Here is a 13329-nt window from a genome sequence, read left to right as displayed (position 1 = left end):
GAATTCAGGCTTGGAAAAGAAAGAAAATGAGACAACAGGGAAACACCAGGGACCAGACATACAGGACACAGGAAAGCTGTGCACACAGAATGAAAGAAGGCAAAAGGCCCCAAGGCAAAATGCTGATGAAGAGAAACAGGTTAGCTAAGTTAAAGAGCTAGTGGGACAAGCCTCAGCTAAGGCCAAGCATTCATCATTAATAATAAGTCTCCATGTCTTGATTTGTGAGCTGGTTGGTGGCTCAAAGAAAATGTCATCTGCACCTGGGAATGCCATTAGCACGGAAGTACAGGGGATAAACAATGTGTCATCATGACTTTGTTGGACCTCAGCCTTACCATGAAGATAAGAGGGTTTTGAGAGACTGGATAATGTCCTTGCATAGTAATTGATCTATTTGATAAATAGAGTATACTTTAAAGTCTATAGTAAATTTTATTAATATTATTGTTATAGTGTTTTGTAATGTTTTCCATGTAATATATTCTGAGCACAGTTCTCCTCCAGCTCCTCCCACATCTTCCCCACCCACCCAGCCAACTCCATGCCTTTCTCTCTCTTTAGAAAATAAGCAGACAAGTAAAACAAAACAGAACTAAAAAGACAAAGCATATGAAACACATAGATACAACACACATACAAATAAAGCCCTTGGAAACTGTAATGTACAAACAAAAGATCAGTAAGACAAGAATGCCCAAACAAGCAATATGAGACAGAAAGTCTGAAAATACCAATGAGTTCCTGTGTTGGGCCTATTGCTGAGCATGAGGCTTACCCTGGAGTGTGGTTAATGTTTTCTCTATTGGAATAAACTAAAGTTTCCTTAGCAATCAGATGTCAATTGGAGATAGGCTTCTTGGCTAGGGAGGGAAGCTCATGTTTTCTTTCCCTTCTCAGTGCTGGGCCCCCATTTACTTTGATGCCGTGCAATCCCTGTGCCACACAGTCTCTGAGTTGATGTGTGTGTTGGTCCTATTGTATATGGAAGATACTGGGTTGGTTTGTTGTTGTTGATGTTTTTGAGTCATCCATCCCTCTGGCTCTCAATCTTTTGGTGTCTTCTTCCACATAATCCCTGAGCCGGGGGTTGGGGCTGGGGGCACAGTTGATGAAGACATTAGGTCTGGGTGTTCCAAAGTCTCACTCTCTGTATATTGTCCAGTTGTGGGTCTTTATGTTAGTTCCCATTTGCTGCAGGAGGAAGCTTCTCTGATAATGGCTGAACGAGGCACAGATTGATACGTGTATCAAAACGTCATTAGGGGTCATTTTATTGCTGTCCTTTAGCAAAACAATAGTTTTTGTTTTCCCCTAGGCCTGTGATCTATCTAATTTTGAGCCCTTGACCACCTGACAGTGTTCCATATCGTAGAATGGACCTTAATTTCTATTAGATGATGGTTGGTTACTGTCACGTCTGTGCCATTATTGCATCAGCATGTCATTCAAGCAGGCTGCCATTGTAGATCTCAGGACCTGTAACAGGGTTGGTATTTACCTCCCTTTGTTTATGGAGAGCAACTAATAGTTTGTCAATATACTGAGATGTTTGAGGGTTTCTATGCCACCCTTTTGGCCAAAAACTCAACTAGATGTAACCCAATCCTAGCAGGGGAGGTTTTCACTTGGTGGCAAAAGTTGTCTAGTTGAGGCATTATCTTACCTATTATTTTCTGATTCCATTTGGATTTCCTTTATAAGTGTGCATTTTTAGGATGCTTTTACAGTAGTAGGTTTCTATATGATCTCTCCAGTGATGTGCTAGCTGTCCCTTTCCTTATTCCCTTCCTTATTCCTCTAGTCCATCCCCCTTCCCATTTAACCTTCCCTCTCCAGTGTCCCCCTTGTTTCTCCCTACATATGTATTCTATTTCCCCTTCCCTTCTTCCATATTATTTATATACAGAAAACAAAAAGTTTATAGTGTCATCATAATCATCATCATTGTTTTGTTTTGTTTGTTTGGGACAGGGTCTCACTATGTAGCCCTGGCTGGCCTGGAATTTGCTATGTAAACCAGTCTGGCCTTGAATTCAGAGATCCACCAGCCTCTGCTTCTCAATTACTGGGATTAAAGGTGTGAAACCCTGCTTTCAGCTCAATAAATTTTGAAGAGCTGGGGAGATGAAACCAAAAGTACGTTCTGATTATGTTGTTGAGTATGCGTAGAAGGAAGATTTGATCTCTTAGAATTTAGAGAGTATATTTTAAAGTACTAGTGAGAGTTTCCTGTTAGTGTATGTGGTATATGGGTGTGGATGTGTTCGGAGGTCAGAAGTTGGTGTTGAGTTTCTTCCTCAGTCTTCTTCCACCTCACCTATGGAGGAAATTAAAGCCAGGAAGCACCAACCCATTAGCCCAGCTTGCCCTCCTCCTCTTCTCCTGTCTCTGCCTTCCTAGTACTGAGATGACAGGTGAGCCACCGTGCTCCGCCTCACCTGCAACCCAAGCATAAAGTTGGTGCTGGAGATTTGAGCTAGGTCCTCATGCTTGCACAACAAATACCTTATCCACAGAGTCATCTCTCTCCCTAGCTCATGTTACTAGTTTGTAAAAGGACACGAGCCATTTTATAGATGTTTTCTGCAGTTACATCTGTTGGGGTTTTCTGCAGTGGTATCCATCTGTTGTAAAGAGACATTTCTTTGATGAAGGGGTAGGAACTAAACTCTGTGTGTGTAAGCAAAACTATTTATAATGTAGGGGTTGTACTGACTTAGGAAAGTGGCTGGCACCTTACTGCTAGTTCCAAGTAGTCCCTAAATTTCCAGTACCAGCCATAAGTTTACCTCATGTTGAGCAGGCATAGGTCTAAGTCCAGTTAGAGAGCTGTTGGATACTTCCAAGGTGTGTGATGCTGCTGCACTGTAAGGGTCAGCTGCCATGCTGGTGCTTGTAAGTTACATGCATACCTAATAGCAATAAAAATAAGAGGCTATGAACTTCTGAGAGAACAAGGGGACATGTGGGAGGGAGGGAGGAAATGTATATAATTTTTCTGTTATATATAATTGTATATATATATAAAATGCTTTATTTCTGCTCTCATATGTACAAAAGATGTCTAACAACCTCCATTATTCTTTTGTATATTCATTAAGCATTGATATTCCTTGATTACATAAACTATTCTTGCTTACACTATACTTAGAGGCTGTTGCACTAGTATTTTTCTTACAATTAAGTGAAATGGACTATATTTGTTATACTTGTTTTATGTATTTGTTTTAATATGGTTACATTAAAATGTGAAATAAACATTGACTTTTAAAATGCACATTCTAGATACCTGTAATTAAGAAATCTTAGTACAATTTGAGGTTTTTTTTAGTATTTTAAATTTTGAGGTTATAATTGTATAATTCTTCTCTTCCCTTCCTTTTCATCATTTTTTGTATGCCCTACCTCCCACCTGTTGGGTCCAACCAACGTCAAACATACCCGAAAGGGGGAATGAAGGTTGAGAAAAGAAACAAGAGACAGAAGGCAGACTTAGGAGGGCACTCAGTGAACATTGCAGATGCCCCAAGTTTATTACCCAATCAAAAGGGAGGGCAAGAGACTCCCTTACCAAGACACGAGGAACAAATGTCAATACTCAAAACCCCTGGTAACTACATCCTAGTCAAACATCCTATAATTTGGTCATGAGGGTCAGGACATCCAGTATCCACACCTTAGGCCAAACATCCTGTTGTTTAACCTTGAGGAGCAAGAATAGGTGTGAACTCTTTGACCTCAAGTCAAGATGGAATGGAGTCAATAACAATGGGCTCTGACACCACCCTGTAGTGTTGATTTCTGTAAGACACAATTCCTGCACTCAAGGATCAGGGATTATTTAGAAGGTGGGGCAGAAGGATTCTAAGAGCTGAGGAACAGGGTTTTGCTGAGATTGTTTTTAGTGGGGTCTTGAGAAGCCCAGGCTGACTAGGCTGTTGAGGGTTACTTTGAACTTTTAAGCTCCCTATATCCACTACAGGCATGTGCCATGGTGTGTGCCATGGTGTCTCGTGTCTGCAGTGCTGGGCATGAATCCCAGTGGTTCATGCCTGCTAGTCAAACACGCTACCAAGTACCTTACAGCCCCAGCCCCAGGGAAAGCTTTAATAATCTTTTCTTCTTACCTATTTCCCTACCGCTTATTTTCAGTTACTGTTTCCTAGGCAGTTCACGCTATTTTTGAATCAATACTTTTTATAAAACTTGTTTGTAACTGAAGGAATATGCATGCATATTCCTTCCATGCAGTGGCACTACTTTGTTTTCAGTATTCCTAACTGTGGTTTAATTCTGCTTTGCATGTTCTATATTGTGATTTTATGAAATTCCGGGGTTATCTTACATTTACCACTGTCTTAGTCATTGTTCTATTGCTGTGAACAGATGCTGTGGCCATGAACAGGGCAACTCTTATAAAAAGAAAGTACTTAATTGGGGCTGGCTTACAGTTTCAGTGGTTCAGTCCATCATCATCTTGGTGAGAAGTATGGTTCTGTGCAGGCAGACATGGTGCTGGAGAGGTGGCTGAAGAGTTCCACATCTAGATCTGCAGGAAGAGCCAGAGACACTGGGCCTGCGTGGGATTTGAAACCTCAAAGCCCAACCCACTCCCAGTGAAGCATTTCCTCCAACAAGGCCACCTCCTAATAGTGCCTCCCCTCACTAACCAAGCATTCAGATCTATGAGCCTATGGGGAAGAGGGGCATTCCTATTCAAACCGCCACAACCATAATTAAAAAAGAAAAGATTACTGGTTAACGGGCTTCTCATCTACAGTCTGTGTTTTCATGTTATAAAATGATGTTTTCTTTTTGAGGTCGTCCCTTATCTCAGTGTACCCTGTTTGTCCTCGATCATTTGTAGTAATTACAATTCTGCTCCTTCAGTATTTCTATGATGATGGACAAGAAGGGAATCCATAGTGAGAGCTGAGCTATGTGCTTTTTAAAGTGAACATGTCAAAACCTTGAGTTAATGTTTATTTTGCACTTTTTTAGGCTAACGTTTCTGGTGATCACTGGTCATCCTTGCTTCAAGAGGCAACAAGCGAGGCCTTGAAAATTTGCTTTTGTCCTCTGGCTGTGTTCTTGCAAGCTTTGTTACAGTTCAACCGCAAGATGGGAGCAAGGTATATAAACTGTGTTTGTTCTTGGCTTGGAAATCTTACTTCACCGTAAAGCCTCCTAGAAAATGATCAAGGGAGGACTTATAATGAGATAAATTAGTGTAGCAAGCTTTGGGGTATTCTTATATCTATACTTTAGGAACATTTCTTTCTGTGTTGCAATGCAGAAGAAAACATTTACGTTTATTTAACAAAAATGATGCATGGATATAAATATGACAAGTTTGGCATGGCAGCATTTTACATGGGGATGCCCTTGAGGGTTTGTTTTTGTTTTGTTTGTTTTTTGTTTTTTTATTCTTCTATTTTAGTATGAGCCAGTCATGTAGCGTGAAATCTAGAAGGAGACAAAAAATCAGAGTGACCCTGGCTTAAGGTTTTATTAATAGAAGTTTTGCTAATTTAACAAACTAGAAAAATTAACAAATGTTGGAAAAACAAACCTATTTGTAAATATGTGCTTTTATGTCTAGAAGATTCAAAGGCTGTTTGAATTAAAACAAAAATTTTGGTAATATTTTTAGAAGTTTGGGTGGTGGCATCACAAATATGAAAAACATTACTTAGTAGTCATGAATAGGGGAAAATATTTTTAAAATAACACGTGGTTATAATGAACCATAAATAAAACAATGATTTAGAGATAAACATAACTGACAACAGACTACAAAATAGGTATTATAGAAATAAAGAACTCACTATATACAAATATGCCCCTCTCAACAAAATAACACTGAAGGATGGATTAAGGTCCTATAGCTATTCAGCAATTCTGACATTATTTAATATTCGCCTGGCCGAGGGATGGATGTTCTATGCTTGCATGGGTGTGTACAGTTTCACTGTCTGTAAACTACCCAAACCTCCCTGCAGATTCACACTGAGCTACATGAGAACACAGGTTTCCATGTGGCCCTATGCTTTTCACCACCGCTGTCATTTTCAAAAATGATCCCTTAATATGCAGGGTAGGAAGAAACTGTGGTTGTGATGTTCCTGCGTGTGGACTTCTTCAAGGCAGGTTCTTCAGCTCAAACTAATTTCTATTTATGGGATCCTTCTTCTTAGCAGTTCTGAAGTTGTTGTTTTATGATATTTCTGCAACTAAGGAGTTTTGAGGGTCATAAATGTTAATAAGTTAGGAGAGAAAAAGATCAGAACTGTAAATCATTTTGTAATTATATGAGTTGAGTTCACATATTGTATATATCCTTGACAACTCTAAAAACTTGATTTTACACATGTCTTATACAGATAATAAATATTTCTTGTTCATATATATATCATGGCTATGTGGTTGGTTGGTTGATTGGTTGGTTACTTGTCCAAGAATTTTTTTCTTCCTGTGGATTTTTTGGATTTTTGAGATAGGGTTTTACTGTGTAGACCAAACTACCTGGACTTTGTGAGCATTCTGCCTTCATCTTCTCAGAACTGAGTGTACAGTTTACCACCATGCCTGGCTGATTTTCCTGCAACTGTCAAAAAAAGATTACAGGACAGACACCCATAGATGTTCACACAGTTTGCAATCTTCTCCCCATTGTATGTTGAATGAGCTTTAATCTGCTTGTCTGCAGTAGAAATAACAATAGCAGTAAGGTTGTAAACATTAAATGTGATTAAGTGTCACAGTGCTTTGTGCATAGTAAACACTTAACAAAATAACAACTATTTAAGTAAAAATCTTAATCAGGTAAGATTTTTCAAATGAATGGGAAAGGTAATATCTGGATGGGACTCTATATAAAATCCATCATAACAACTTAAGTGCTCTAAAGTAATTGTAAATGTCTTTCTTCCAGAGAGACACGGAGACTCTTGGAGAGAGTAGTGTATCAGTCTGGCTATCCCAACTCAATTGTATCCACTGCGCGTTGGTACCTCTTAAGACACCTCTATGCCAAAAACGACCATGAGCTCATTGACGTAAGCTGCTAACTTCATTTAAAATACTAGAGTTATCTTTTCAAACTTACCCTACTGTTAGTAAAATTTTAAGATAATATATCAAATTCTTTGTTGCATCTTCTAAAAGTAGAGAAATAGTTATGTGCATGGTTTAATGTGTGGTTAGTTATTGTTTTACTACATTTGTTATAAAATTCTCACCTTGGTGAGAAACCAAGGTAGTAAGCTGTGCTTTTAAGTAGTTAAATGTAGATTCAACAGAAGCCATGCTAAGTTTTCTTTGAGAATAATAACCATTTGGAGTCCAAAATCCAAATGGATGTCTAATCCTGTGTGTAGGGGCATGCATTGGTTTGAGCTTCTCTATCAAGCTCAGTGTGAGCTGTGTTCTAAAGAATTGCAGGGTTACATCAGCTAATCACTCTTGTTGTGACAGCCTGACCTAGATCCCTGCAGTGAGCTGTGGAAGGAAAAAGTGACTGCTGAGAGTTTCTTGTGACATCCACACATGTCCCCACATCCACCCCACTCCATGCATATAATAGTAAATAGAATTTATATTCCCAGCAATGGATTTTAAAAGTGTTTTGATTCATGACTTCCTTTGTTCTGTTATTATAAGAATAGTATGAAATTGTTAGTCATGTTGGGGCATGGAATTAAAGGTAACCTAAATCAGAGTCCCTGGGCTTGGTCACTCATATCTGGCTCCAGAATAAATTTTCTCTTAGCCACTCAAAGGAAATAAATAATTGCCTATGAACAATGAATGGCAAGTTTAGATTAAAAGTTATTCTAACAAGTATGTCGGTTTATCATTGTAGTCTATGAGCTTTCCTAGCTGGGAGAAAAGGGTAAATTGTTAAGGCACTTGTCTGAAAGGTAGTGTTTGTTTCTGTGATCTATGAAGAGCATGACAAATATAAAAGGCCTTTATGAGCTATCCATAGGGTTATAATTGACAGGTGCTAATTCAAAACCCTTACCTAGCAAAATCTGTATATGGTTCATCAATGGCCATTGCATTTCTGAACATCTTGCGAAACAGGTCCCAACTGCTCTTTCTTCCAGGTAGTCTTTCTGTGGTGTTTTTACAGTGAGCAGCCTTGGGAAACAGATAGTGTCTCCCTCTAGAATAAGTTCCTCTCATAATGTGTCCATCCATATCACTCCGCAGAGAGGCTTAGAGGACTGGGGGCATGGAGGCATTGGGTCAGTGTTTGTGCCACTGACTGTACCGTTAGCAATGCAGCCAATTGTCTGACCAGAGAGTCCTGTGTTATCTGGAAGAACCTTGAAATTGCCATACACAGTCTTGCTAGCTTGCAAGAAGAGTAAATAAAGTCCCACGCTTTTCACAATGCTTGACAACAGACAGCACAAAACAACTGAAGGAATTGTTTACAGCTTGTGGAATTTGTGAAAATTATGGAAAGCTTCTTGAAAAAACCTAAAGCCTAGAGCTTAAATTGCATGCCATGGCTTTAAACAGGACACGGTCATCAGGACAGTTGTTTATGGAGTTGTATATGTGGGGTCAAGATTTACAGGTGACAGGAATGTAAGCAAAACCCTTAATCTTATGCACAACTAATGATTATATCAATCAAGACATCGACGTTTTTACTAATAAACAGTGCTTATATGTTAGCTTCAGTTGAGTAGTTTATGACAACAGAAGTGAAAAACTGCATTGCTGTGATTAGTGTCACCCTTTGAAATGGCTTCCTGAGCTTCTGTCTGTGATTTGACATAGGTGTTGGTGAAAAATGCTGAAGCTAATGGTGACAAAAGAACATTGGAACTGAATGAGAAGCTGTCATCACAGTGAGCGTGGTTGTGAGACTCCTGTAAAAACTGAAGAAAATAGGACGAGGCCATCAGTCAAGACTTCTCACCTGAACAACATGTTCTAGAGCTAGTTGTATCAGCTGGGCCTGGTAGCATACACCTTTAATCCCAGCCCAGCAGAACTGAGGGGATGTCTGTGAGTTCCAGAGCAGCCTGCAGTACACAGTGAGATTCCATCTTGAAATAATTAAAAAAAAACAAACAAATAAATTAAAAGTTGCAGTTTTAATCATCCATTGCTTTTCCTCCCCCACCCCCTTTTTAATCTAGAGAAGTTGAAGTTCTTAAGTTAGAGGTGCAGCTTTCCAGTAACCCTCCATCTGCCGCTTTTAGTCTTAAAGACCTTTCTGACTTGGTCCTTAAAAAAGAAGAAAACCTTCATTCCCTTAGTTTTTTGTTTGTTTGTTTGTTTGTTTGTTTGTGTACTTTTTTTTTAGATAGTTTCTCTGTGTAGCCCTGGCTACCCTGGAACTTGCTCTGTAGAGTAGGTTGCCCTGGAACTCAGAGATCCAACTGCCTCTGCCTGCAGGTGCCGGGACAAAAGGCGTGCGCCACCAACCCAGCACAAACTGTTAGTTTTTACATTTGCATGGGTATAATAGGGTATCCTTTGGAGGTTGCCTCTTACAATAAAGCCTTTGTAGCCATTTTACAAAATAATATGAAAAAGTAAATTTTATTATTTTTTAAATTCCAGAGTTCTTCAGACCAAGTCTTGGTGAAATACACAGGTGCTCTTGCTAGTCTTGCTAGTTCCACCTCAGACTCTGTGAAGAAGCAGTGTATGGATGCGTGCAAGGTGCAGAGTTTAGCATGTTCCGTTATCTGGTGCATTTACAAACAAATATTAATGAAACATTTGTTAAAAATGATGCTGATAATTAATTATTTGCGCAATTTCTTTGTTCATGATGAAAAGGCATTAACTACGTGAAATAAAACAAAAATCAGTGTCTTATTTTTCATATTATCAATATGAGTCATAGTTTTTAAGTTTTGGGTTTTTAAAACTTAAAAGCAGAGTTACCTATTTTTTTCAAAAAGTGATTTATATATTTAAATATCCTGTGTGTCACTTACTTTGGATTGTGGTTTTCAATATTCCAATGGGCATGGTGGTACATGCCTTTAATACCTGCACATGAGAAGCAGAGGCTGGCGGATCTCTGATTTGAGATTGGTCTGGTCTACATAGAGAGTTCCAGGCCAGCCCAAATTGCATAATGAGGTCTCAGATGTAAATATTTATTGTACAGGGGTGTATGGCAGTATAATTTATTGTGTGCTTTTTCTAAGCCAGCGGGCTCCTTGTATTATTTTGTGAAATCCTATGAAGTGGTAATATCTTCTAATTGAATTGTACTTCAGAGGTTATTCTCTTAGACAGAACTGTAACCTGGTTTCCCCAGCTGTGGTAGAAATTATAGTCACTGATAGCTGTTTAGTCGGAGGCCTTGGGATGGGAGGGGTCAGGACTCAGCGTTCAGATGGAGCCTGAGGCGGTTGGAGCTGAACACACAGTGTCCTCTGCTTGTTTGGTCTTTGTCCTGCTCCCTGTGAGCTGGTCCAGTGCTTGCAGCCCCACCCACAGGCAGCTGGAGATGCTCTGCAGTAGGTGACTGTGGAGCTGGGTCCCTGTCCTTCTGTCTCCTCCTGCTGATGGGGCTGCTGCCATCTGCCCGTTTTAGGCACAGCCCTGCCGTCCACTGCCTTCTGGGGGTCACCCCCTTCCCCATTTAGATTATGTCACCAATTTGTGGTTTAGAAAATGCGTTCACTTAGGATTTGCGTAGTGAGGATCACGCATCATGTGTTTAGTTTTGCTCCAGGCACATTTAAGTGATAACCTTTGTATTCTTTTGACAATTCTGGCTTACAGGGACCTGGAACCTGGAGTTTTGTGGAAATCAGGGTGGTAAATATGTCTTTAATGCCAAATCAGGATATTTAGTCTTTGTTTTCTCTTTTCATTTAGAATGTGCACATGAATGTTATTTTGTGCCAGCCTTGAGATCATCATCTTTCCTTACTTTCCCCTTTAATATTGATGTTAAACAACAGTCTTAAAAAAGTCAGTTCGAAGCAAGTCAACATTATAAAACTGTGAAAAATTGAGTTAAATTAAAGCTGATTTCTCCAAGGACTGATACTCAGTTTTTCATTGTCATCACTAAGTTTGATATTAGAATTGCAATGTGTTTTCTCTTTTTTAAACTCACCATTTAGCTACCGTTAGTCAACTAGATAGTTATAATGTTATTTGGCCCCCAATGGTAGCCATCTGTAGAAAACACATTTTAGCTTGTAAGTGGATTCTGGACCACTGTCTATTTGCTTGGAATCACTTTTTGTTTGTTTGTTTTTGTTTTGTTTTGTTTGCTTGTTTGTTTTGCAGTGTCTCTTTATTTTTGCTCAGAAAAAAAAAGTGAAGGGTTGTTTTCTTTTTGTACATTACCAAATGAGTGATTGACAAATGTTCTTTAATTTGGGATTCATCAGCGCAAAGTAGGACTGGATAGGAAAACCCAGTACATCAGGACCATAAAGTGTATTAGTTGTTTGTTTGTTTGTTTGTTTGTTTACCTGCTGATAAGATACACATTGAAAGGACCTGTCTGGCTATCCATAAGGCATCTCCGTTCCTACTTGGATGTAACTGTAGTAACATAAAAATGAGGCGGGTTTTAGAACATCAGTGTAGATTACAAATATGTGGAAATTTTGTTTTTGTCAAGTTCACTCTTGCTTCTTTCCAGTCCTGCTCTTCCTTCTACTTGAGTTGCTAATGGAAGAAACTCAGATTCCTTCCCTGACATTTGTTCTAAAAGGAATCACTGGGTTTCATAAATGGCCCTTACTGTATAGGAGGACGTGTTCCGTTTTTACTTACATACTTAGAAATATGTGTTTATATTATAGACTTTATATGGGAGAAGTAAGTGAGAACGTTGCATCATTTAAATACGACACATTCTTAGTTTGGAAAATAGTCACAAGAGAGCTCTCATATGCTATAGTTTTTGCCTGGTAATTTTTAACTTCCTAATGGGGAGTTGTTAATAGCAGTATTCTAAATTCTAGTTTATCCAAATACCCTATGCAACTGTTTATATTTTCATAGATACTACTTTTTTGCTTTGAAGTATTTTTGAAAAGAAATCAATGCAATGGGAAAACAAGTATATTTATTAACAGGAGAAATCACTTACACAAGAAGTTGGGAAGATGAGAAGCCCTCGGAAACGTGGCCAGCATCCAAGAGAGATTTTGCTTTCCCTTCCCTTTTATCTCCCACCTGTCCTAGGTAACCCTTTGGGGGCGTGGGAAGTATCTTGAGTATGTATCCCTACATATTTTGAAGTAGAAACTTTCCTCAAGAAATAGCCATTGTTGCTCTATTCATAAAAACCAGGAAGCTGAGTCAGCCTATTCATCCATAAACAGGCAAAGGATAGGGCAGTCTGGTATATATAGGCATATTTGGCTGTAAAGAAAAATGAAATTTGCAGGAAAATGAATGAGTCAGAAAATTAATATATTAATTGAAGTAACCCAAACTCAGAAAGATAAAACATGTTCTCTTTCAAATGTGGATCCCAATTTTAAGTTGTATACGTGTATACATATATTGGCATAAATGAAGGTATAGATCATAAAGGTAGAAAGGTCACCATGATGGGAGGAAGTTTCAGTAGGCAAAGAGAGCCTAATAGAATTTATGCGACATTAAACTGGTTAAAGGAACATCCAGTGACAGAAGGGCACAAGTATTGGGGTGCAGGGCCCGGGGAAGGAGAGCTGGAGAGGAGGGACAGCCAAGGCAAAATAAGTATGAAACAATGGTGTAGGGCAGCGGATGACTGCTGGGTGGGAGGTTTTTCTCTTAGAAGTGTGGCCAGGGGTAGGTTACCCATGTTCCAGTGGATGTTGCTACGCCCATGTGCATATGATCACCATTAATTGTACTTGGTGAGTTACAGAAGAAAAAAAAGGCAGGTGGTTGGTAAGGAGATGTACTGAGGAAGTTGGAGAGGACTGTGAATGGTGATCAAAATACCTTGTGTTGGTGGATGAAATTCTCAAAGAATAAATAAACGTTTTTTTTAAGTGCCATAATGATATCTGTTACTTTGTATGACTGATTAAGAAACAAATAAGGGACAGGGTTGCTTAGTGGTTAGGAGCACCTGATGCTCTTCCAGAGGACCTACGTTCAGTTCTCAGAACTTTTGTTGGGCAGCTTACAGATGCCTGCAACTCTAGCTCCAGGGGATCCAAAACCCTCTTCTGGCCTCCACAGGCACCAACACAGGATTGAGAGCTTTCCCTTTTCTGTATTAGCATGTCCATTGATGTCATCATTGTTTAAGGCAGGCCCATCGAATTTTCAGCCCCGAGATCATGTTCATACAGATAACGTTATTTGAACTGAACA

The 13329-nt window shown here is 39.2% G+C and overlaps 1 protein-coding gene across 5 annotated transcripts in view; it reads left to right on the top strand.

Annotated features, from left to right (window-relative positions):
- The window catches only part of Ttc37 (tetratricopeptide repeat domain 37), a 93248-nt gene extending 80241 nt beyond the window's left edge, over positions 1 to 13007 (top strand). For 4 of the 5 annotated variants that reach the window (XM_005065703.4, XM_013125902.3, XM_021223590.2 and 1 more), the window contains 3 exons: positions 5005 to 5135; positions 6938 to 7061; positions 8800 to 13007. In XM_005065703.4, coding sequence (XP_005065760.2) covers positions 5005 to 5135; positions 6938 to 7061; positions 8800 to 8874 — 330 coding nt within the window. In that variant the 3' untranslated portion in view covers positions 8875 to 13007. The remainder of the gene's footprint in view (positions 1 to 5004; positions 5136 to 6937; positions 7062 to 8799) is intronic. The other variant, XR_005869908.1, reaches the window with a different exon arrangement.
- Positions 13008 to 13329: the final 322 nt, after the last annotated feature.

Source organism: Mesocricetus auratus, unplaced genomic scaffold (assembly GCF_017639785.1).
Source record: "Mesocricetus auratus isolate SY011 unplaced genomic scaffold, BCM_Maur_2.0 Super-Scaffold_100020, whole genome shotgun sequence".
In the NCBI taxonomy this organism is placed as follows: domain Eukaryota; kingdom Metazoa; phylum Chordata; class Mammalia; order Rodentia; family Cricetidae; genus Mesocricetus; species Mesocricetus auratus.
This window is presented reverse-complemented; position numbering and strand designations above follow the sequence as displayed.